Below are 22,457 nucleotides of genomic sequence, written 5' to 3'. Positions count from 1 at the left end.
ACTGAGACCAGAACATCTAAAACCCAAAACATCTAAAACCCATAACATCGAATTTCATAACATCTAACACTACAAATCACAAGAAAATAACACCCCCTCCACATATAACGACACCAAACTACCAAATACATTTTTTACTACGTTTATGCAGGGGGAAAGCCCCCCTGCACCCTCCCCCCGTAAATTAAATATACCAACTCCAAGATCGTACTACAGTGGCAAAAAGTTTTTTTCCTAACCCCACTGTATCAAGCCCCCCCCTGCAGAAATGTAGTAAAAAGTGTGTTTGGTAGTTTGGTGTCGTATGTCTTTATATGTGGAGGGGATGTTATTTTCATGTGATTTGTACTGTTAGATGTTATAAAATTTAATGTTATGGGTTTTAGATGTTTGGAAGGGGACCAATATATATGAACTTCATAACCTTAGTCATGAAAGTCAATAAATTCCTATATTTAATGGATATAATGACATCCAGTATATGAGTTGCAAGCCAGTTTCACTGCTGCCTGCAACTTTCTCAGTGCAAAAAATAAATATGAGCATGTCACATCTTAACAAGATTATATATTAATTCTAAAAAATCAAATGGCACACATACACCAATACCAACTATGAGAAATAAAAAACAAAAAAATAAGAGAAGACAGTTCTATTAGTTGATTTCCATTTACACAATGAAATTTATAACTAGTCATTCAATCCAGGGGGAAGCAAAGCCTCCATTTTTTAGAATCTACCTTCCTTCTTTTTTTTTGTCAAGAATGCTTTGTGAATGTTCCTTGTGCATATTAGAACTTTGGGAAACAGTATCAGTACCAATAATAATAAATATAACCTGTGAGTTAACTAATTTTTTTTCTTTTTTTTTAATAAATGACCAGCTTTTATTACATGTAATGTCACTTAGATATGCAAAACATTTGACTTTTAGATCATATGTTCTTTGACCCACACAGTGGCACTATAGAAACATTCTACAAGGCAGATCATTGTTTCTAATATTGCACATTACCACAATTCTTATTTGTGTGGTTAAATCCATGTATTCATTAAAAATATTGTGTGTTTAACTCAAGGTCATATTTATTAAGGTTTCTGTGTGGTTTATTTCCAGACAGTATACTTGGGAGTTGGGTATTCGGGTTACTATCCCTCTTGTGGTGGTTAATAAACTGTGACAGGCACCCGTTTTCATAAATAGCCATTCAGCCCATGGGGAAGCAAGCCTCTGTTTTACAATCCATCTTCTTTCTTTTTTATTAAGACTGGGGAAGTTAACCATGGTTCACTCAAATGTTATATTCAGTTTTATTGGCATTAATGCTGTTTTTTGGAGTTCTAATATGCATAAGGAATGCTTCCAAAGCATACTTGATAAAAAAAAAGAAGGTGGCAGGAATCGTAGTGATTACAAAGGTGGGAGAAAGGTTTATTCTTGGAAAAATAGACATGTTTGATTTAACTTAGCTAGATCTGATATGCAGAAGTGTAAATGTGCAGGCTGCCCCAACAGGTCTATTTTGGGGAATAGTGATTCTTCCACCTTAGATAGTTTTATCACTGAGGGGTAATCTTCTATTACTGATAAATAGAAGCTGAATCTGGAGCTGATAGATTTAGTGCAGCCTAGGAATAATGAATTAGGGATCCCTTTACCAAGTCCAGAAGGATACGTGGCCGCAAACAAAAGAACATGTTTAGATGTCTTATTTCGCAATGCAGTGTCTGTTTAACTTCAGGGAGTAATGCTCGGAGCAGTGTGAATGACTTGTTTATTAATGTTTCAAACAAAACTTTAAATGAGACAGAAAAGAAAGGTTTAAAAGTGGTGCCCTCATCATAATGATCACTGCTGCAGCAGTCTTAGTTATATGGGTTATACCCTGGTAAGGATATAACAGCCAGGCAGTTTCCAAAGCTTTAAGGGCACGTTCCATGCACCCAAATCATTAGTCAGCTTGAGCAGACCTGAGAAAAAGAGTGGTTTGTGCAAAAGTCCTTAAAAGCTTTCCTGCCACCAAACAACACTCCTCTTGTATACTTTCGAAGATCGACAGTTAGCTAACACTTTCCATTGCTGGCAATTAAGTTCCATTTGGAGAAAAACACTTCCAATTTTTAATTTTATGACTAAAAGTAAGCTTTTTTCTTTAAAAATGATTATTTTATTTTGGGTTGAAAGTGCTTTTATAGACTGTCACATGACTTTTAGTAACCTTCTAACAGGAATGCTACTTTTTATCTTTTTGGAAAAATGTTCTTAAAACTAATTCAAAACAACTTTTTCCTTGGTAAAAGTTGTGTTATTTTACTATGGGGTTGGAGTAAGTGTTTAAAGTGTTTATCACTGTGACTTTACTACTTACCTGTTATACTTTCTACTGCTAGGCATCCACAGAAATCAGGCATCTTTTTCATCTTTATCATAGAACAACCTACCTCAGTTCTTCCTTCTTCAGTCACAAAATGAAGAAAGTTAATTAACAACTCTTGCCTGACAGGCAGCCTACTGCCTACAAGAAAGCAGATAGATTGTATAAGGTTTCTCAGTCTTATAAGTATTTATATTCTAACCCAGATCAGATCCAGCAGAGATTTTTCTGGTAAACCATGCTAGACATGTGGTTAATGCCAGTCCCTCCCCTTCCCTTCTGACAAAAATAGGAAAGCTTTTGATTGTTTTGGGGGGGAAAGTGTATATTTCTGCAATACATATTTTTTAGAATTCTCACTTGTCAAGCTCATATGTTAAACTTATGCTTGCCTCTTTTGAGAACATGAAGAATACTGTGGCATTGTCTCCCTCATCTGAGGAAAGAGCATATTTTTGTAATCTTATTGTTTCTGTGTCACAAGTGGCTACCCACTCTTTGAAATGTGGTTATGATTCACCTGATGCCACTGGAACTTTTATGAGGATATTCGTTTGGCTGCATACTCAAAACCTTTTTGAGGATGTTAAAAAAAGTTTGCATTGTCCCTTAGAGAGGTAGTTTTTGGATCATCTACTGCAGAGGTCCTGAAAATGTGTGATGATGGAAATAAAATGATTCAGGGAATTTCACAGATTTCTCAGCCTTCTTCCTCTGGGTTTGCAAGATATTTAATGTAAGCTGTACAGCCTCTTTCATAAAGCAAAGTAAGCACACACAGCAAACTGCTTGCAAACCGACTTTTAAAAAACAATGGCAAGGAGGTTCCAAGAAGAAAGGAGGACCTCCACCCCCCAGAATAAAAGAAAATTTAACAAGTCGAAATGAATATCTACAAGGCTCGCCTCTCTCTTCCCACCCTGGCAAGTCCGCAATCCTTCCAGAAAATCTGACCCTCCATTTCTGTCTTTGGCAACAGCTAGCTTTAGACGTGGATTCTGAATGTGATTCATCATGGTTACAGATGGCAGTGGGAATCTCTCCTTCCTAATTCACCAGATCATACCTCTTTTTTTCAAACAGTCCTTCCTGCTCAGCTAGGCGAAGGGTTTTATTCAAGAATATTTCTTGTGCCAAAGAATGAAGATTTGTGGAAACCAGTTCTGGATCTTTCTTTTCTCAGACAGTTTGTAATGTTGCCCAAGTTCAAAATGTTATCTCTTCCCAACTTGTTACCTGTCATTCCTCATTTGATTTTTCTTTTGATCTTAAATGTAAAAGATTCTTATCCTTACATTCCTATAGGTCCAAATTTCAGACATTTCTTAAGGATTTTCTGTGTCTGAATCACACCTTTGGGTTATCCGCTCCTCCAAGGGCATTTACAAAGCATCTAACTCCAGTGATAGTCTACTACAGAGTACACGTTTTCAAATTTTTCCTTATTTAGACAACTTGCTTATCTTTGCAGAGTTTTTTTCAGTGTGTAAGGAATCTGTCACTGGGATGAGAGATCTCTTACATAGATTCAGATTCCAGGAAAACATATAAAGGCCTTGTTTAATTCCTCACAGGATTGTTTCCTGAGATGTCTGCTAGATACCTCAATTCAAAGAGGTTTTCTTCCACAGGAAAAAAAAAGTAGTTCTGTATGTAGATCTATTTCTGAGTTTTTCAAGTCAGACTACTGTCTCAACAAGGCATCTATGAATCTCATGATTCTTCTGTCAAGACTCCACATGAGAAAAATTCAGTGGTAACTAAAATTTGTGAGTCTGTGTTCAGCCATTGAATGGACTAAATACTGAATGGCTGAACATCGACTGCTAATCAACAAACGTCCATTCAGTGAGCATTCAGTTCATCGAATCTGTGAGACGGTGAAATTAGCCAGTTGTCCAACACTTCCCCGTCTCACACACAGCAGTGGTTCAAACCCTTTTTCTCCATTGTAGTGCAATCTCAGGGCTGGTATATATGGTAAGGGGAGTTTGAAACACTGACGTGTGTGAGACAGGGAAGTGTTGGACAATTAGTTACCTTCCTCACCTCACAGGTTTGATGTAATGAACGTTCGCTGAATTGGGTTCAATGTTCAGCTGTTCGATGTTTAGTTCATTCAATGGCTGAACATAGACCCAAAATTTGTATGGTCACAGCATCAACATCCCCTGACATTCCAAGTTCCAGTTTTGTGGTTAGTGTAAGAGAGATCAATTTTATCAAAATCTAGGTCTCCCATTTTACGTTCTACACCAGCACAGTCTATAACAAAAGACACCTCCAACTTTGCTTTGGTAGCAGTGTCAATGAGAGTAACAGTGCACAATCTTTGGAACAGGAAAACAGACCAAAATAAAGAAACATAAAAGAGGTGTTGGTATTTATAAATGCTCTGAGTTCTCATCTGTTTTCCCCAGGATCATTGCAAGTGTTTACAAACAACATCACAGTGATGTGGTAGATAAATTAACAGGGGGGAACCAGATCCAATCCTCTGTACAGACTTGGTCATGGTATCCTGGTATATACATTTTCAACACAATCTCTCTCTACAGGCATCTTGCATACATTCAGAGCAAAATGTGGGGGCAGACAAGCTGAGCAGGACCAGGGTAGACCTTCATGAATGTAAGTTAAATTAGATGGTCTTCCAGAAACTGATCCAGCTGTGGTGAACACCTGAGATAGATCTTCTTGATTCCAGTCACAGCAATCACTTGGCAAAATTCTGTTCTGAGACTCCATGCCAGAAGACCTGGAAAACAGATGCTTTTTCTTTTCCGTGGACAAGAATGTTCTTGTATATTTTTCTGCCATTTCTACTAATATCCAGTGTCATTTTGATTATGTTGACTCCCTTCTGCCCCAGAGAGCAGTGTCTCACCCTTTCATTGGTAATTTCTAAGGGAAATTATCACAGGCTTCCTTACAGACTGGACCTAGTCACACAAGATAGGTGGTGTTTGATACATCCCAGCTTGGAAGAACTTCAACTAACTGCATGGATGATAATGTTTTAATGCTGTTTAGGCACCTATTTTCTAAGTACGTGCAGCCAGTATTAAGGGAGACAAAGAATCCTGCTACTAGGTAATCATATATTTGTTCTTTTATTTACTGCATTGCTCTCTTGCTTAGGTTTCTTAGCTATAAATCCTAGTCCATTCTGAAGTGTGCTACTTTACCCCCCAAAACCTTTCTGAATGTACTGTTATAAAATAGCTGTCTGTTGCTGCCTTAATGCTTACCCTAGAATCTCTGCTTTTCTCTTTTCCTAGCTGAACTTCCCATTTTCCTACTGCAGCTCCTGCATAACGGTATCTACAGGATTGCAGTTGGCCACCACAACAAAAACTGTTTCTCCCAGCAATTAATCAGTAGGTTACACATATAAAAAGCATTTGTTAAGCTTTCTCTTACAGTGTTGTGTAATTAAGCAAGTCACCATTTTGGTCAGCCATAGGACTCTTTTCTGCTTGAGTGTTTGCCCTTCCCCTGTAACTAAAGTACACTGACTCTTACATTTGTCTGTCTGACCCTAATGTTTACAGGTATACCTTGTAACTTTCTGGATTTCTAACACTCAGACATAGATTTCTGTTGAAAGTTTTACTTACTTGTCTAACATTTGAACAAGTAACCCTTGAAAAAATCCTCAAAAGTGTATACTGTTGGTCTGTCTTTCCTGCTAAACATAAGTAAAAATTAAAGTGCTGAGTGCAAGTAACATTAAAGTGCTGAGTGCAGATTTTAGGCCCTTACATTCAACTTACCTTTGGTGTGGTGTCTTGAGTCAATCAAGGTCTCCCTCTAATCACACCTACTGCCTTCTATTTTCCCCCACCCCCCTTTTTTCCTCAAACAGATTAAACTGCTACAACTTAGTACAAGCATCGGTTCATCCCTGCTCCGCTTGCCCTTGCTTCGCTTGGGCTCGCTTTGCACCCCACCGTGCCCCCAAATTCCTCCCGCCCCTGGTGCTGCTACATTTATTGGTACTAGACCACACCCCACTTTTTTAAACCAATCAGTAATAACTGCTAACTCAACAGCACCACCCTCAACTTGATATCACCAGTCCTCTAACTCTACTATTCCTCTTGCCTAAGTTTCAAGTCTCATTCAGTAGGTATGCTATCACCCAAAATAGTCTTATTAACTCTACTTCTACCCCTGTTACTCATCCCATTTCTCCTAACTGCCTATGAATGTCAGGGTCACCCAGGTTTCCACTACCCTAAATTCCAAACATCCATCCCATCTACAACAGATAATAATGCACCCTTACTCACCTCTCTCATGCTTACCTCCTTAACCCCTAAATACTACCATCTTACTAGACCTAGTTACATTAGTCCTAAAACTAGACACTTTTACAAAACTTTATTAAAAATCTTAAAACTCATACTCAGGATACACTACAATCTCACAAAGGACGGCGGCATCCATCCAAACCCTGGTCTGTCCCCACCTGTTGACCTTAATCCCCCTACTGTATCCCCTACCACCATAGCTCCAACAAATAGACCTCCTAACTCACTGCTGGCCTGCCATCTAAACATTAGGAGCATAAATAACAAAACTCAGCACCTGCATGCCCTCTTAGCTGTTCATTCCCCAGATATATTATGGCTAATAGAAACGTGGCTAAAGCCTGCCATCAAGGACCATGAGATTCTGCCACCAGGGTACAATATGTTTCGACTAGACCGTACCACCAGAAAGGGTGGTGGGGTAGCCATATTTTACAAGTCTACCCTATCTGTCGGCATAGATATCCAACAACCACCCCAGTTCAATAATGCTGAAATTCCTATCTCAAAATTACAAATTAATAAAAACAAAAATGTAAGCATTGTCTGTGTCTACATTCCTCCAGGGAGGAACACAGAAACCTTAAAACACTTCTTATATTGGTTATCCAATAACTACCCCCAAGAAACAATTGTTCTTGGGGATTTCAACATTGACTGGAACACTTGAGTTTGTGAAACCCCCACAACCCACATAAACCTCTATGGATTTACTCAAATCATAACCTCCTTCACCAGGACAGGAAAACCCAATAATAAGGAAAGTACCCTAGACTGGATACTCATCAATACCCATCTTCAATCCTATAAATCAGGCACTTTGCTTGATGACCTAAGTGATCACTGTCTCACCTATATAATCAAGCTCAAAGTAGACTGCTCCTACCAACCCACCTATAGAACATTAAGAAACAAGAATTTTATTCTCACCAAGTTTCAAAATGAACTTAAGGCATGCAACTGGTCAGTACTAAAAAGTCTCCCCCTAGATGAAGCAGTAGCATACTTTAACACCAAATTCCTTGCTATTCTTAACTCCCATGCTCCCAGCCGCTCTATTAGTACCAAAGTTAGTATTGCACCATGGCTTTCTAAAGATATCAAAACCAAAATTTCACTCAGAAACAAAGCATGGGCCACCTACCGAAAACAAAAGCTCCACTTTATCAACTAAGATTCAGACAGCTAAGGAATGACACCAAAAAATCCATAACCTTAGACAAAAAGAACTACAACTACCATCTACTGCAAAAACACCAAAACAAACCTCAAATGTTCTAGGCAGGAATAAACAAACTACTCCACCCAGGCCAAACCATCACTCCACCCCCCTCAGCTTCCCAACAAAAATCCCCAGTATACATTGCTAATAATTTCAAGTTTCTTCACAGAAACTATCCAGTCTCTAGCCAGCCAGCTCTCTCCCAGTGGCTCTAATTCTAATACAGCCACACCCAGTACCCAAACATACTTTACCTTCCAGCCTGTTCCTACTCAATTTAGTCATGCCCTACTTAAGAAACTAAGACCCACCACCCTGGCTGCCGACCTCCTCCCAGCAGATTATCTGCAATAGGCTTCTGACACCATAGCATACCCCGTCTCAATCTTGATGAACAGAGCTATATCTGAAGCTACTGTACCCACTATATGGAAAATCTCCCATGTCATACCTCTCCATAAAGGAGGCAGTTCCAGTGAACTGTCAAACTTTAGACCCATAGCTATTCTGTCACCTCTAGCTAAAATTATGGAGAAGTGTGTACACATACTGTTCATGCACTACCTCACACAGAACAAGCTGTTGTCCAACTTTCAAAATGGCTTTAAGCCATGCCACAGTACTACTTCTGCCCTCCTGTCTTTCTCTAAAGTCATTAACCACAACCGCAATAATAAACTATCCTCAGCACTCTTTCTAGATCTATCCGAGGCTTTTGACATGGTTGACCACAAAATGCTTATAAATACCTTGAAGGCCTTCTCCTTAAACAGCCATGCACTCTAATGGTTTCAGTCCTACCCACAGGGCAGGCAACAGGCAGTCCTATGGCAGGACAAGCTATCATCTCGCCTACCCATCACATTAGGAGTCCCACAGGGCTCGATACTAAGACCCCTTCTTTTCTCCATCTTTATCAATGACCTTCATTCAGCCATTCCAGATGCTAAATGTTGGTGTTGCTTATGACTGTAATCTGCTTGAAACTAGCATTTATTAAATGTTCAATGTGTATTATTATCTTGGAGCTTTTCTCCCCGGGCCTCCGCTGAAGATGAACATATATCCAGTTGGACTCTCCCGGTCAACAAATGTAAAATAAATAAATAAATGGAAATGATTTTCTAGTTGGAGCCAAAAAAAAAAAAATCAAGACTCTTTAAAGGTGAGTATGTGTATGTCTCTGGTTCTACAATATTTTATAAATTATTATTCTCAGGCCTTTTTTATGAATTTCCAAGGGCAGTTACCAAAGGTTTCCTCACAGACTGGACCTAGTCACACAATACAGGTGGAATGTGAGATATCACAGCTCCAAACAACTGCAGCTAACTGCCTGAATGATCGAATGTTAATACATCGGATGTTGTCAATTTTCATTCTGTCCTCAACTGTTGGGTTTAGATCCGATCCTCGGAAATCGACTCGGCCAAGCTGATGGTAACCAAAAGGCTCTCAAGCTCCTCCTTTACAAATAATGCACCAACCCCTAACTTACCTCAGACCTCGTTTGCAGCTTTTCACGAAAGAGGTGCTTAACTTTAGCTCTCGAGTGTTTAAGATGTGATTATTTCCTTTTTTCTCAGCTTTGACTTAAAAATATAATCTGATGTTGTCAGTCTTCATTCATTTTTGACTGTTGGGTTCTGAGACTTGGCCATTATAACAAGCTCGCTGCAGCCAGAAACTCTCAAGCCAAGGCTACCATACTGCCTCTCTTCCCTTGCCCCAGATTTTGTTTGCTGTGTAGAAAATTGGACATGTCAGCTGTGCTCTCAGCTAAGTGTTAATTTTATTTATATATATATATATATATATATATATATATATATATATATATATACATATATATATATATATATATATATATATATATTCTCAGAGTTGGTATATTTAAGTAGGGGAGGGTTTGGCTTGCCCCCCTGCAAAAACATTGTTTTGGTGTTCGTTAATGGTTCGTTGAACAGTTCTTCGCGAAAGTGCACTTTCTGGTAAGTGTGGGTCTACTGTTCTTTTTCGAAGAAGTGTTTCTTCGACGAAGTACAGCAGACCCATATATATATAAATTCCCTTTTCCCCACTGTAGTGTGCTTCAGCGCCTCAGTGTTCCTTAACGGTTCATTGAACCGTTCTTCGCGGAAGTGCACTTTCGGTTAAGTGCACTTTCGTGTAAGTGTGGGTCTGCTTCTCTTTTTCAAAGAAGTGTTTCTATAATAAAGGGAAGTAGACCCAGATATATATATATATATATATATATATATATATATATATATATATATATATATATATCTTTATTTTTTTTTATTTCGCTAAAGTGTGCTTTTTCCTTAGTAGTTAATGTGTAGTAAGTGTGTATTGCTCGGAGTGTTCGTATAACCTTTCTTCTCTTACCTTGTCGACTAAACTCATTGGTTTAGGCCTTTCCCTTCCCTCTAACTCCGGTAACTCTTAGATACCATTGCTGATATCCTTTGTTTTTCCTCTTTTTCTTCTATTACCCTCTTGGGGGTAATTTTCTAAGTACCATCATTGGTACATCAAAAAAAAAAAAAAAAAGATGTATTCTGTACTCCTCCCCTGTCTGTTAGTTTTTTGGTGTGCATGTGTCAGTGCGCGTGCCCTCCTGTTATTTTTGAAGTATGGCAGAAAAAATGGGAACCACGGGGTTCAAACAATGTGACAAATGTGGTAGAAAGATGCCCAACTCTGATAGGCATCTTTCATGTGTTTGGAAATACAACCACCATGTGAACTCTACAAGAGTTTCAGTGATCGAACCCTTGCAGAGAGGCATAGCAAACATCCTCAAAGGGCTGCTAAAATGCCCTTTTGATGAGGCTTTGTCTGAGGTAGAGACATCTGAGTCTCCCAGAAAAGAATCCAAAAAAGGAGCCACTCCGTACCTGCATCTCTTAAAGTACAAGAAACTAAATCGGCTAAGGTGCAAGTTTCGACTCCTCCCACAGAACCGAGACCTAAAATACCAAAATCTGCATCATCGCTACCAACAATAGTCTCTCCAAGCATTCCAATTACTTCCTCCCCTGCAAAACAAATTATTGGTCAGCTGACCACGGTGCCGGAGGTCGAGAATACACCCAGGACTAGATACTCTCGATCTACAGATTCCTTCTTGGGTCAACAATTAAGTCCATTCCCGGACAGGCCAGAATCGCCCTCAGGGATGTCCTTCCATTCCACCTTTCAGAACTGGATGTAGTCAGATTGGTGGATCAGCTCTTGGCAGTCAGAGGCCTTCCTGCTCCCCCTAGGACCTCCATCCCACTTAGAACTGAGGGATGTTATGTAGTCCTATCTCGCCTACATTCTTACCCATGGGTTCGGCCTATTTACTAGCTCAAAAGTCTCTGATTGGCTTGGCTAAGAGGGTATCCCATAGTACACTGCTTTGCATCCCCAGATCTCGTTTGCTGCTTGTACAGCTTGGACGTGGTCTCGCTTGGCTGTGGCTAAGTACCGTTTTTTGACTTATTTCTCTTCAGAATTTGGTTGCTTTATACCTAAAATGCTATTTTAATAGCTCCTCTTGCTGCAGTAGTTGTTATTGGTGTTTTTTGTGGTATAAACCAAAAAAATGGACCAGCAAACAAGGCATGTGAAAATAATAGAAAATACTTTAATAAAAGTATTTAGGTTCAATTAAACAGACCGGTTTCGGCAATTTCTTTACAGAGCCTTCATCAGTGTTTGAATGAATACAGAAAAAGAACCTATATATAAGAGATTCCTTGAATCATGTGATCCATTACAAATGTTCATTGAGACCAGGCTTAAAGAGCCCACCAAGTTTAATAATCCATTTTTTCTCCATTGTATTCAATAACTCATGCCAACCTAATTTGTTATTTCTAGATCTCAAAATTTTGTCAATAATGATGAAACTGAAACATGCATTATGATGATTTAAAGAAAGTTTATATAAAGCATTCATTTCCCTCTTGTTCCTAATATCGCGGAGATGCTCAGATATGCGTAGTTTAAGTGGTCTAGAGGTTTGACCAACATAAAATGCAGAACAAGTGCACTTAGCCAAGTAAATGACCCAGTCAGAGGAGCAATTAGGAAAGAATTTAATGTTAAATACCTCAGGGGTATTGTGACTGGTAAAACTTTTAGTTTTAAGTAACGTGGTACAGTATGTGCAATGTCCGCAAGGAAAACATCCAAAAAGAGGTTCACCTGATAGTGTAGTCTGTATGGTGTGAGTGGTTTTGGCATCGCAGTGTTTAAAATGACTAAAGAAAGCAGATAGATTTTTACCCTTATGAAAAGAAAATGAACATCTGTCACCAAGGATTTCCTGAAGTCTGGGTTCACATGTTAATATATTCCAATTGTGCTGGACTATATTAATCAATTTATTAGTGTTACGTCCATAAGTGGTGATGAATCTGGGAGGTTCGGAGTTGGATTTATGACTGGTCTTATATTGTAATAAATCTTCACGTTTCATGCTGTCCACAATATGTTTGGTATGTACAAGATGACCCAATTTATATCCATGATCGTGGAATCTATGTACAAGATCATCCCTGAAATGTGTGTATGTGTCTTGACCAGAACAAATGCATTTAATACGCATGAACTGAGATTTGGGAATGTTTTTGCAAATGTGTGGGGGGTGGAAGCTGGAGGCATGGAGTAGTGAATTATTTTCGGGGAATTTTCGGTGAATTTCTGTAGACAGCGCATGATCTGATGTGCGGCAAACCAAAACATCTAAAAAAATTATTTTATTTTTATCAAAGCTGACAGAAAATTCGATTCCCCATTTATTATCATTCAAATAAGTTATAAATTCTGAAAGATATTCACTGTCTGACCTCCATACCAAACCAGCAATCATCTAGGTACCTACGCCAAATGTCCATCTCATCGATGTAAATATTGTGGGATCTGTCATAAATGACCTGTTCTTCAAAATACGCCATGAACAAATCCGCGTATATGGGTGCAAAAGAAGCCCCCATGGCTGTCCCCTTTGTTTGCAAATAACACTTTCCCTTATAGAAAAACACATTCATAGTCAGTACATGTTCCGTTAAACACAACAAAAGAGTATTAATACCTGGCCTATATAGTTCTGTCTTATTAAGCCAAAATTCCAAAGCTTCCAAACCGGCCCAGTGTGGAATGTTCGTATATAATGATTTGACGTCTAAGGTGCATAGTAACCAGTCTGGCTCAAGTTGTGTGTCTGAAATTATTTGAAGAAATTCAGTAGTGTCCCTGATCCTAGCTCGGACACATTGTAAAAGAGGCTGTAAATGTTTAGTCAAAAACAAAGAAAGTGGCTCGGTTAATGAATTTTTGCCAGAAACAATGGGTCTGCCTGGGGGGTTGTGAAGATCTTTATGAATTTTAGGTAGAAAGTATATGTATTGTGGGCAGGGATTAAGTTGAAACTGTGTGTTTTTCGTAATGATCCCTTCTTCAACAGCTGATATCAGAAAATAATCTATCTGTTTTTTAAAAATAGGTGTGGGATCCATTGATAATTCAGAATAATAATGTGCATTAGATAACTGGCTGAATGCTTCATGATCATATTGTGAGATATCCTGTACAACAATTGAACCTCCTTTATTAGCATCATTAATAACGAACTCATGATTGTTGGCTAGATTAGTGATATTCTCCATACATGTTTTAGACACATTGTTTGATAAGGGCGGAATAGTTCTTGAATGGAAATGAAGTTCTTTTAACATAGCTTGTTGAAACATGGAAACATGATGATTCATAGGCGGCATGAAAAAAGATCTGTGATATTTGAATTCATCAGAGATCTTTGGTGGTTGTTGATTCTGAAAAAATAGTTTTAGGGTAAGTGTTCTACAAAATGAAATAATATCCTGAGCAAAACTTTCTTCTGAAACAAAAAAGCCAGGGATGAAAGATAATCCTTTATTCAAAATCTCAATTTCAGAGGAGGAGAGAACATGTGATGAAATGTTGGTGATGTTAACATTATTCACTTTGTCACAAACATTTGCAATAGAGTTTCCATACTGTCCACAACCTTTATGTTTTCTGCCCCCCCCCTCCTCCTACGTGTAAACCCTGCGTGATTGTAGAGTTCCTTCTTTTTAACGCTGGTGACCCTGTGGCAGTAAACATAAAGGTTGGGGACAATATGGAAACACTATTGCAAATGTTTGTGACAAAGTGAATAATGTTAACATCACCAACATTTCATCACATGTTCTCTCCTCCTCTGAAATTGAGATTTTGAATAAAGGATTATCTTTAGCTTTTTTGTTTCAGAAGAAAGTTTTGCTTGGGATATTATTTCATTTTGTTGAACACTTAACCTAAAACTATTTTTTCAGGATCAACAACCATCAAAGATCTCTGATGAATTCAAATATCACAGATCTTCTTTCATGCCGCCTATAAATCATCATGTTCCCATGTTTCAACAAGCTATGTTAAAAGAACTTCATTTCCATTCAAGATCTATTCCGCCGTTATCAAACAAGGTGTCTAAAACATGTATGGAGAATATCACTAATCTAGCCAACAATCATGAGTTAGTTATTATTGGTGCTGATAAAGGAGGTTCAATTGTTGTACAGGATATCTCACAATATGATCATGAAGCATTCAGCCAGTTATCTAATGCACGTTATTATTCTGAATTATCAATGGATCCCACACCTATTTTTTAAAAACAGATAGATTCTTTTCTGATATCAGCTGTTGAAGAAGGGATCATTACGAAAAACACACAGTTTCAACTTACCATTACCAATCCCTGCCCACAGTACATATACTTTCTACCTAAAATTCATAAAGATCTTCACAACCCCCCAGGCAGACCCATTGTTTCTGGCAAAAATTCATTAACCGAGCCACTTTCTTTGTTTTTGACTAAACATTTACAACCTCTTTTACAATGTGTCTGAGCTAGGATCAGGGACACTACTGAATTTCTTCAAATAATTTCAGACACACAACTTGAGCCAGACTGGTTACTATGCACCTTAGACGTCAAATCATTATATACGAACATTCCACACTGGGCCGGTTTGGAAGCTTTGGAATTTTGGCTTAATAAGACAGAACTATATAGGCCAGGTTTTAATACTCTTTTGTTGTGTTTGACGGAACATGTACTGACTATGAATGTGTTTTCCTATAAGGCAAAGTGTTATTTGCAAACAAAGGGGACAGCCATGGGGGCTTCTTTTGCACCCACATATGCGGATTTGTTCATGGCGTATTTTGAAGAACAGGTCATTTATGACAGATCCCACAATATTTACATTGATGAGATGGACATTTGGCGTAGGTACCTAGATGATTGCTGGTTGGTATGGAGGTCAGACAGTGAATATCTTTCAGAATTTATAACTTATTTGAATGATAATAAATGGGGAATCGAATTTTCTGTCAGCTTTGATAAAAATAAAATAATTTTTTTAGATGTTTTGGTTTGCCGCACATCAGATCATACGCTGTCTACAGAAATTCACCGAAAATTCCCCAAAAATAATTCACTACTCCATGCCTCCAGCTTCCATCCCCCACACATTTGCAAAAACATTCCCAAATCTCAGTTCATGCGTATTAAACGCATTTGTTCTGGTCAAGACACATACACACGTTTCAGCGATGATCTTGTACATAGATTCCACGATCTTGGATATAAATTGGGTCATCTTGTACATACCAAACATATTATTGACAGCATGAAACGTGAAGATTTATTACAATATAAGACCAGTCATAAATCCAACTCCGAACCTCCCAGATTCATCACCACTTATGGACGTAACACTAATAAATTGATTAATATGGTCCAACACAATTGGAATATATTAACATGTGAACCCAGACTTCAGGAAATCCTTGGTGACAGATGTTCATTTTCTTTTCGTAAGGGTAAAAATCTATCTGCTTTCTTTAGTCATTTTAAACACTGCGATGCCAAAACCACTCACACCATACAGACTGCACTATCAAGTGAACTTCTTTTTGGATGTTTTCCTTGCGGACATTGCACATACTGTACCAAGTTACTTAAAACTAAAAGTTTTACCAGTCACAATACCCCTGAGGTATTTAACATTAAATTCTTTGCTAATTGCTCCTCCGACTGGGTCATTTACTTGGCTAAGTGCACTTGTTCTGCATTTTATGTTGGTCAAACCTCTAGACCACTGAAACTACGCATATTTGAGCATCTCAGCGATATTAGGAACAAGATGGAAATGAATTCTTTATATAAACATTCTTTAAATCATCATAATGCATGTTTCAGTTTCATCATTATTGACAACATTTTGAGATCTAGATATAACAAATTAGGTTGGCATGAGTTATTGAATACAATGGAGAAAAAATGGATTATTAAACTTGGTGGGCTCTTTAAGCCTTGTCTCAATGAACATTTGTAATGGATCACATGATTCAAGGAATCTCTTATATATAGGTTCTTTTTCTGTATTCATTCAAACACTGATGAAGGCTCTGTAAAGCAATTGCCGAAACCGGTCTGTTTAATTGAACCTAAATACTTTTATTAAAGTATTTTCTATTATTTTCATGTGCCTTGTTTGCTGGTCCATTTTTTTGGTTTTTTGTGGTATCCCTAACTGTTCCCACGGGCTAGGCCCATTTTTAGTTAGAGGACCTAGTCCTCCCTTGGTTGAGTGGTTCGTCTGTTTCTTATTGTATAATTGTTGTTTTTTTGGAGAACCGTTTAAGTTAGAGGTTCTCTCTGTCGTGTTTTGGGCTAACTGTGTTGTTGATTAAGAGCTTCTCCTCTCCTCTGTGGCACTGTCTCCTGTCTAAATTGTGGGCTTCCCACCCTTTTTGATAGTTCTTATCTGTAGTTACACTGTGTGCTTTGCACCCATTGGCAATTGTTAAAATCTTCGGATATGTCTAAAGATCAGAAAGAACATAAGCCTTCTGGCTTTAAAAAGTGTTCAAAGTGCGGATATAAAATGTCCATCATGGATGGACACTCTGTCTGTGTTTACTGTCTTGGAGCCATCCATTTAAAGGAGTCATGTAGCTTTTGCCACGCCTTCAGTCCTAGGGTGCTCCAAGAGAGGAAAAACAAATTGATTCTAAAGGGACTGCTTAAACCATCCTTTGAGGAGGCTATAGATTCGGCTCCCAGCTCCCAGTCGAAATCTAAGTCCTCCAGGTCCAAGAAAAGGTCTCTGGCTCCATCGGTATCTTCAGAGAAGATTAGTATATTGGATACTGCTTCCTCGGCTCCACTGTCTTCGGCGCCGCAGGAGGTATCTGTGTTAAGTGAATCAGCGTCCGCTCCGATCATTCTCGAACCTATTTGGAGCCGGTCGCTGAGTGTAAGCATGGTTCACCTGATAAGAGGTCTCAGTCTCCATTCATCTCCTCCAGATCCTCCAGGCTTTCTGATTTGGATTTGGATAGGGTGGTGCAGTGGCTCCTGCAGTCGCCGGTGTTAGCTAAATTGTTTTCGGCTCCGACCCAGTCGGCTCCGGAGCCAATTCCTATGGTTGTTTCATCGATTCCTCCTCCGAGCACATCCTTGCTGTCGGAGCCGGTATGTTCCGCTCCGAGTGATGTTCCTGCGCCGGCTCTGATAACCCCTTTGGGTTTATCAGTGCCGACCTCGGCTCCGACCATGTCGGTTCTGTCCACAGGGTTCGAGACTCGGGTCTCCGTGGTCGGGCCCGAAGGGGATGCCTCGGGACATCTTTCGGTTCCGAGTCTCCCACTCGGTGCATCGGCTAGGGGGACCCCGGTCCCGGTCATGGCCTTGGAGGCCGGTCGGTCCTCGGACTCGGGGGGGCCAGCCTTCAAGGCCATGCAGACCGCCCTGGCCATGTCGTCAGCTACGTCACTCGGGTCGGTCATTCCATCCCCTACCACTCCGGCGAGAGCTTCTGACACCCACCTATCCTTGGACAGCAGAGCGCTAGGCCCTAAGGATACCCCCACAAGTGGTCCCCCACTTTCTGAAGGTCCCTCAGAGCCTGTGCCTGAGGAACCTCCCAGAAAGAAATTGTGCAAGAGGAAGCACATAGACTCCCAGGACTAGTCTCTCACTTCCGATACTGACCTCGAGGAATCGGAAGGATCCCCCAAGTCTTCCTCTGATGATGTTTCCTTCTCTGATATCCTGGAGATACTGAAACAAAGAGGAGACTGGCCTTCCAAAACCCCTTCCGAGGAGGAGTCAGTATTCCTTAAGGCTTTCGGTGCTCAACCTTCCGCCTCCTGGGTGTCTCCACCCTTCGATGAACTTCTAGACCTTATTTGTCGAAGGATGTGGGAAAACCCTGATTCTGTGGAGCCAGTACCTCGGCACCCCAACAAATTTCTCTCAGCCTTTCTGATGAAGGGAGTCCCAGTAGATGCCATGGTGGTGGCGGCAGCCACCCAGAAGGAAGTTGCAGTCTTCCTCTTCGGTCCATCCTCCTAACAAGGAGTCTAGGACTATGGACCGTTACGGGAAGCGTACCTTGTCTTCAGCCACCTTCACCTTAAGGTCACTGAATTACTTATCTCATTTCACTCGGCTCCAGAGAGATCTCCTTAAGGAGTTGGGAGATACTCTTGCGGGTAACATACCTGAAGCGGTGGCTCAGACAGTCAACGCACAGGTTTCTATCCTCAACTCCATCGCAAACTCGTCCATGCGACTTATTTCGTATGCGGCCGAGGGAGCGAGTAGGGCGGCCAGCTCAGGTGTAGCCCTTAGAAGGCAAGCCTGGCTGCGTCTGTGTCACTTTGCGGAGGCCTTCAAGTCTTCCTTCACTGATGCCCCGTTTGATGGTTCCTCCTTGTTTGGGACCAAAGTGAAAGACACCCTCACCAGGTGCAAGCAAGAGGGAAAGACCCTATCTGCCTTAGGGGTCCGTTTTTCCCTCCCTTCTAGGCCTTATCCCAAGGCTCAGTGAGGGGGAAAGATGTGGTTCAAGAAATCACACAGGTTTCTTCCTGCCACACAAGGTGAAACCCCCTCCCGAGGCAGGGGAGGGGGGAGTTATTCAGGGAGATGTCGCCCCAGAGGCAGAGGGGGGCCCCCGCAATTCTGGGGACCGTGATTCCTTTTGTGGCTCCCCATACTCTCATTCCTGAGGGTGTTTCCGACTGTGCTTATCCGGAGCCAGTCGGGGGTCAAATTTCCTTGTATCCGGAAGCCTGGGAAAACATCACCCAGGACCGATGGGTATTAAGGATAATTTCCGGATGTTACACCATTCCATTCTCTTCAGTACCCCGTCCCATAAGAAAAATCCCAGACGTTCCACCCAGTCAAAGGGATCAGGCAGCCTCAGAGGTATCTCAGCTGCTAGAAAAAGGAGTCATCCAACCAGTCCCCGCAGACCAGATCGGGTTAGGGACTTACTCAAGATTCTTTTTGGTGCCAAAAAGAACAGGGGACTTGAGACCCATACTAGATCTCAGTCAACTCAACCATTACGTACACAAGTCCAAATTCCGTATGGTCATCCTTCAATCTATTCTCCCATTGTTGGGAAAGGAAGTATGGATATGCTCCATCGACCTGAAGGATGCTTACTACCATATCAAAATGGACAGCGCATCCAGGTGTCATCTACGCTTCCGGCTGGGAGCCAGACATTTCCAGTTTCGAGCCCTGCCCTTTGGTCTCACCACAGCCCCCAGGGTGTTCACCAAGTGTATGGTAGTGGTGACAGCTCACTTGAGACGTCAAGGATTCCATGTGTTTCCATACCTGGACGACTGGCTCTTCACTGCCCCCACCAGGCATCTACTAATTCAGACCAGGGACACTACCATCAGTCTGTGTCACCAATTAGGCATCACGATAAACTGGAAAAAATCTGCCTTGTTGCCCTTACAGCGTGTCACCTTTATAGGAGCAGAGCTGGACACCCTTCAAATGCGAGCGTTCGTACCACAAGAAAGAATCACAGGGTTGCAACAACAAATTCTCACGATAATGCCTCTGAGAAATGTGAAGGCAAGACTGATTCTTCAACTCCTAGGGACCATGGCAGATACTATCATGTTGGTCCCGTTAGCGAGATTACACATGAGAATTCTTCAGTGGCTTCTCTTTGTCCAATGGTCTCTCCAAAGACTTCCGCTATCCCATCCAGTCCTAATGACAGACAAATGCAAGCAGGACCTCCGTTGGTGGCTGTGCACCAACAACTTGAATGTAGGAAAACCCTTTGTTCCACCCGTCCCTGTGGCCACAGTGACCACGGACGCCTCCCAGATAGGGTGGGGGGGGCATTATCTTGGCAGGATGGTCCAAGGCACGTGGCAGGAGCATGAGATACATTTGCATATAAACGTCCTGGAGATGAGAGCAGTGCTTCTTGCGTTGCAGGCACTTCAAGAAGTCCTCCCTCTAGGGACTATTGCGATACACTCAGACAACATGTCAGTAGTGTGGTATCTCAACAAGCAAGGAGGAACCCATTCTTATCCACTATGCAGGGAGGCCATGCGCGTGTGGCATTGGGCAATAGCTTCCCAACGGTTTTTAGTGGCAACGCACATTCCGGGGAAGACCAATGTGATGGCAGACAAGCTAAGCAGGGCGATTCTTATGCCCTAAGAGTGGTCCCTGAATCGCCTGATGGCAGAGCGAATCTTCAGCAGATGGGGTCAACCTTGCTGAGATCTTTTTGCCAGCCCTCTCAATGTGAAATGCAGCAACTACTTCTCGCTGATCCCCCCACCGGGAGAATCACCCAGGGATGCTCTAGCTCACAATTGGCCCCCCGGTCTGCTTTATGCTTTCCCTCCGTTTCCCCTTCTCTCAAGGGTGATTCAGAAAGCGCAATCCTTGGGAAGCAGGATGATTCTGATTGCCCCACACTGGCCTAGTCAAGTATGGTTCCCCTTTCTTCAACCCTACCTTGTGGAAACTCCTTGGATTCTGGAACCCCTTCCAGACTTACTGACACACATGTCAGGACAGTTCCACCCCTCTCTGAGGACACTCCAGCTGACAGCCTGGCTACTCCACTTCCATCCTTAGTCAGATGCCATAATTTTTCACCAGATGTAGTCCATATTTTGTCCTCCTCTCATAAGCCATCCACTAGAAAAATCTACTTTAGCAAATGGAAAAGATTCTCTATTTGGGCTCATTCCAGAGGCATTGATCCCTACACAGCTCCAATTGATTCCGTTTTGGAATTTTTGTCTATATTGTTCTATCAGGGGTCTGCTTCAGCCACCATCAAAGTTCAGCTGGCGGCTATATCAAACTTCCACGTGGCCAATGAGCCTAGCCTTATGGCACACAGACTATGCAAAGCATTCCTTAAAGGTACCCTATTGCTTCATCCCCCAGTATCACAACCTGTTATGCCCTGGGACCTCAATTTGTTCTTCAAGCCCTCACTCTTCCACCCTTTGAGCCTGCAGCTACCTGCGAGTTAAAGTTTCTAACATGGAAAACAGCTTTTTTAATAGCTATCACTTCACGAGGTGGGTCTCCGAAATCCAAGCCCTTTCCATCAACCCCCCATATTTGGTCTTCCATAAAGATAGAGTCTCCCTTAGGCCAAACCTGTCCTTTCTTCCCAAAGTGGCTTCTCTGTCTAATATAAATCAGTCTATTGAGCTGCCAGTTTTCTTCCCCAATTTTTCCAACAAGGCAGAATTCAGATTTCACCAATTAGATGTACATAGACAGTTACGCTTCTATCTCCATCAGACAAAAGATACTCGGAAATCTGAACAACTCTTTGTCTCCTTTTCCGAAAACCGGCTTGGTTCTCCAGTATCCAAGGTCACACTCTGTAGATGGATATCCAGCTGTATTTCCTTCATTTATCACACAGCAGGTAAAACTTTACCCTTTCCACCTAAAGCCCACTCCACAAGAGCTGTCTCCACATCCACAGCCTATCAAGCTAGATTGTCGATGGATGACATATGTGCTGCGGCCACTTGGGCTTCTCCTCACACTTTTGTCTCTCATTATAAATTGGACGTGGTTTCCAGGGGCAGATCTTCATTTGGCTCCACAGTTCTCAGGAGTATTTTCCTATGAGCCACCCAGGTTTTAGGTGCTAGGGACGCTGTCCCATGGGTAAGAAAGTAGGCGAGATAGGACTACATAACATCAAGTAGTTATGTACTCACCATAACGTTCGATGTATGTAGTCCATCTCACCTCACATTCGTACTTACCCTCCCGCCTTCCCCCTGCCTGGAGGAGTTGGAGGTTAGATTTTACCATGCAGACTCCCTTTGATTAATTTGTTTGGATAATTTGTGTGTATGGATGTGTGTTATGTATGCAGTAACTGAGTTGTTTGCAGCAAACTAGATCTGGGGATGCGAAGCAGTGTACTATGGGATACCCTCTTAGCCCAGCCAATCAGAGACTTTTGAGCTAGTAAATAGGCCGAGTTGGAGCCAATATTCGGCTCCGAACCCATGTGTAAGAATGTGAGGTGAGATGGACTACATACATCGAACATTATGGTGAGTACATAACTTCTTGTTACTGTCCCAGGGCACCCACTTATCTTCCTTCTTCAACCTCTCTGCAGGTCTTGC

General features: G+C 41.2%; 1 protein-coding gene across 1 annotated transcript in view; it reads left to right on the top strand.

Annotated features, from left to right (window-relative positions):
• Positions 1-14,605, top strand: part of PAPPA (pappalysin 1) — a 3,990,201-nt gene extending 3,975,596 nt beyond the window's left edge. Inside the window, exon 23 of the mRNA XM_044058178.1 lies at positions 14,267-14,605. Coding sequence (XP_043914113.1) covers positions 14,267-14,605 — 339 coding nt within the window. The remainder of the gene's footprint in view (positions 1-14,266) is intronic.
• Positions 14,606-22,457: the final 7,852 nt, after the last annotated feature.

Source organism: Protopterus annectens, chromosome 16.part0 (assembly GCF_019279795.1).
Source record: "Protopterus annectens isolate FY-2018-M chromosome 16.part0, PAN1.0, whole genome shotgun sequence".
Classification (NCBI taxonomy): Eukaryota; Metazoa; Chordata; order Ceratodontiformes; family Protopteridae; genus Protopterus; species Protopterus annectens.
The sequence above is the reverse complement of the archived record's forward strand: the minus strand, read 5'-3'. Positions and strand labels throughout refer to the sequence as shown.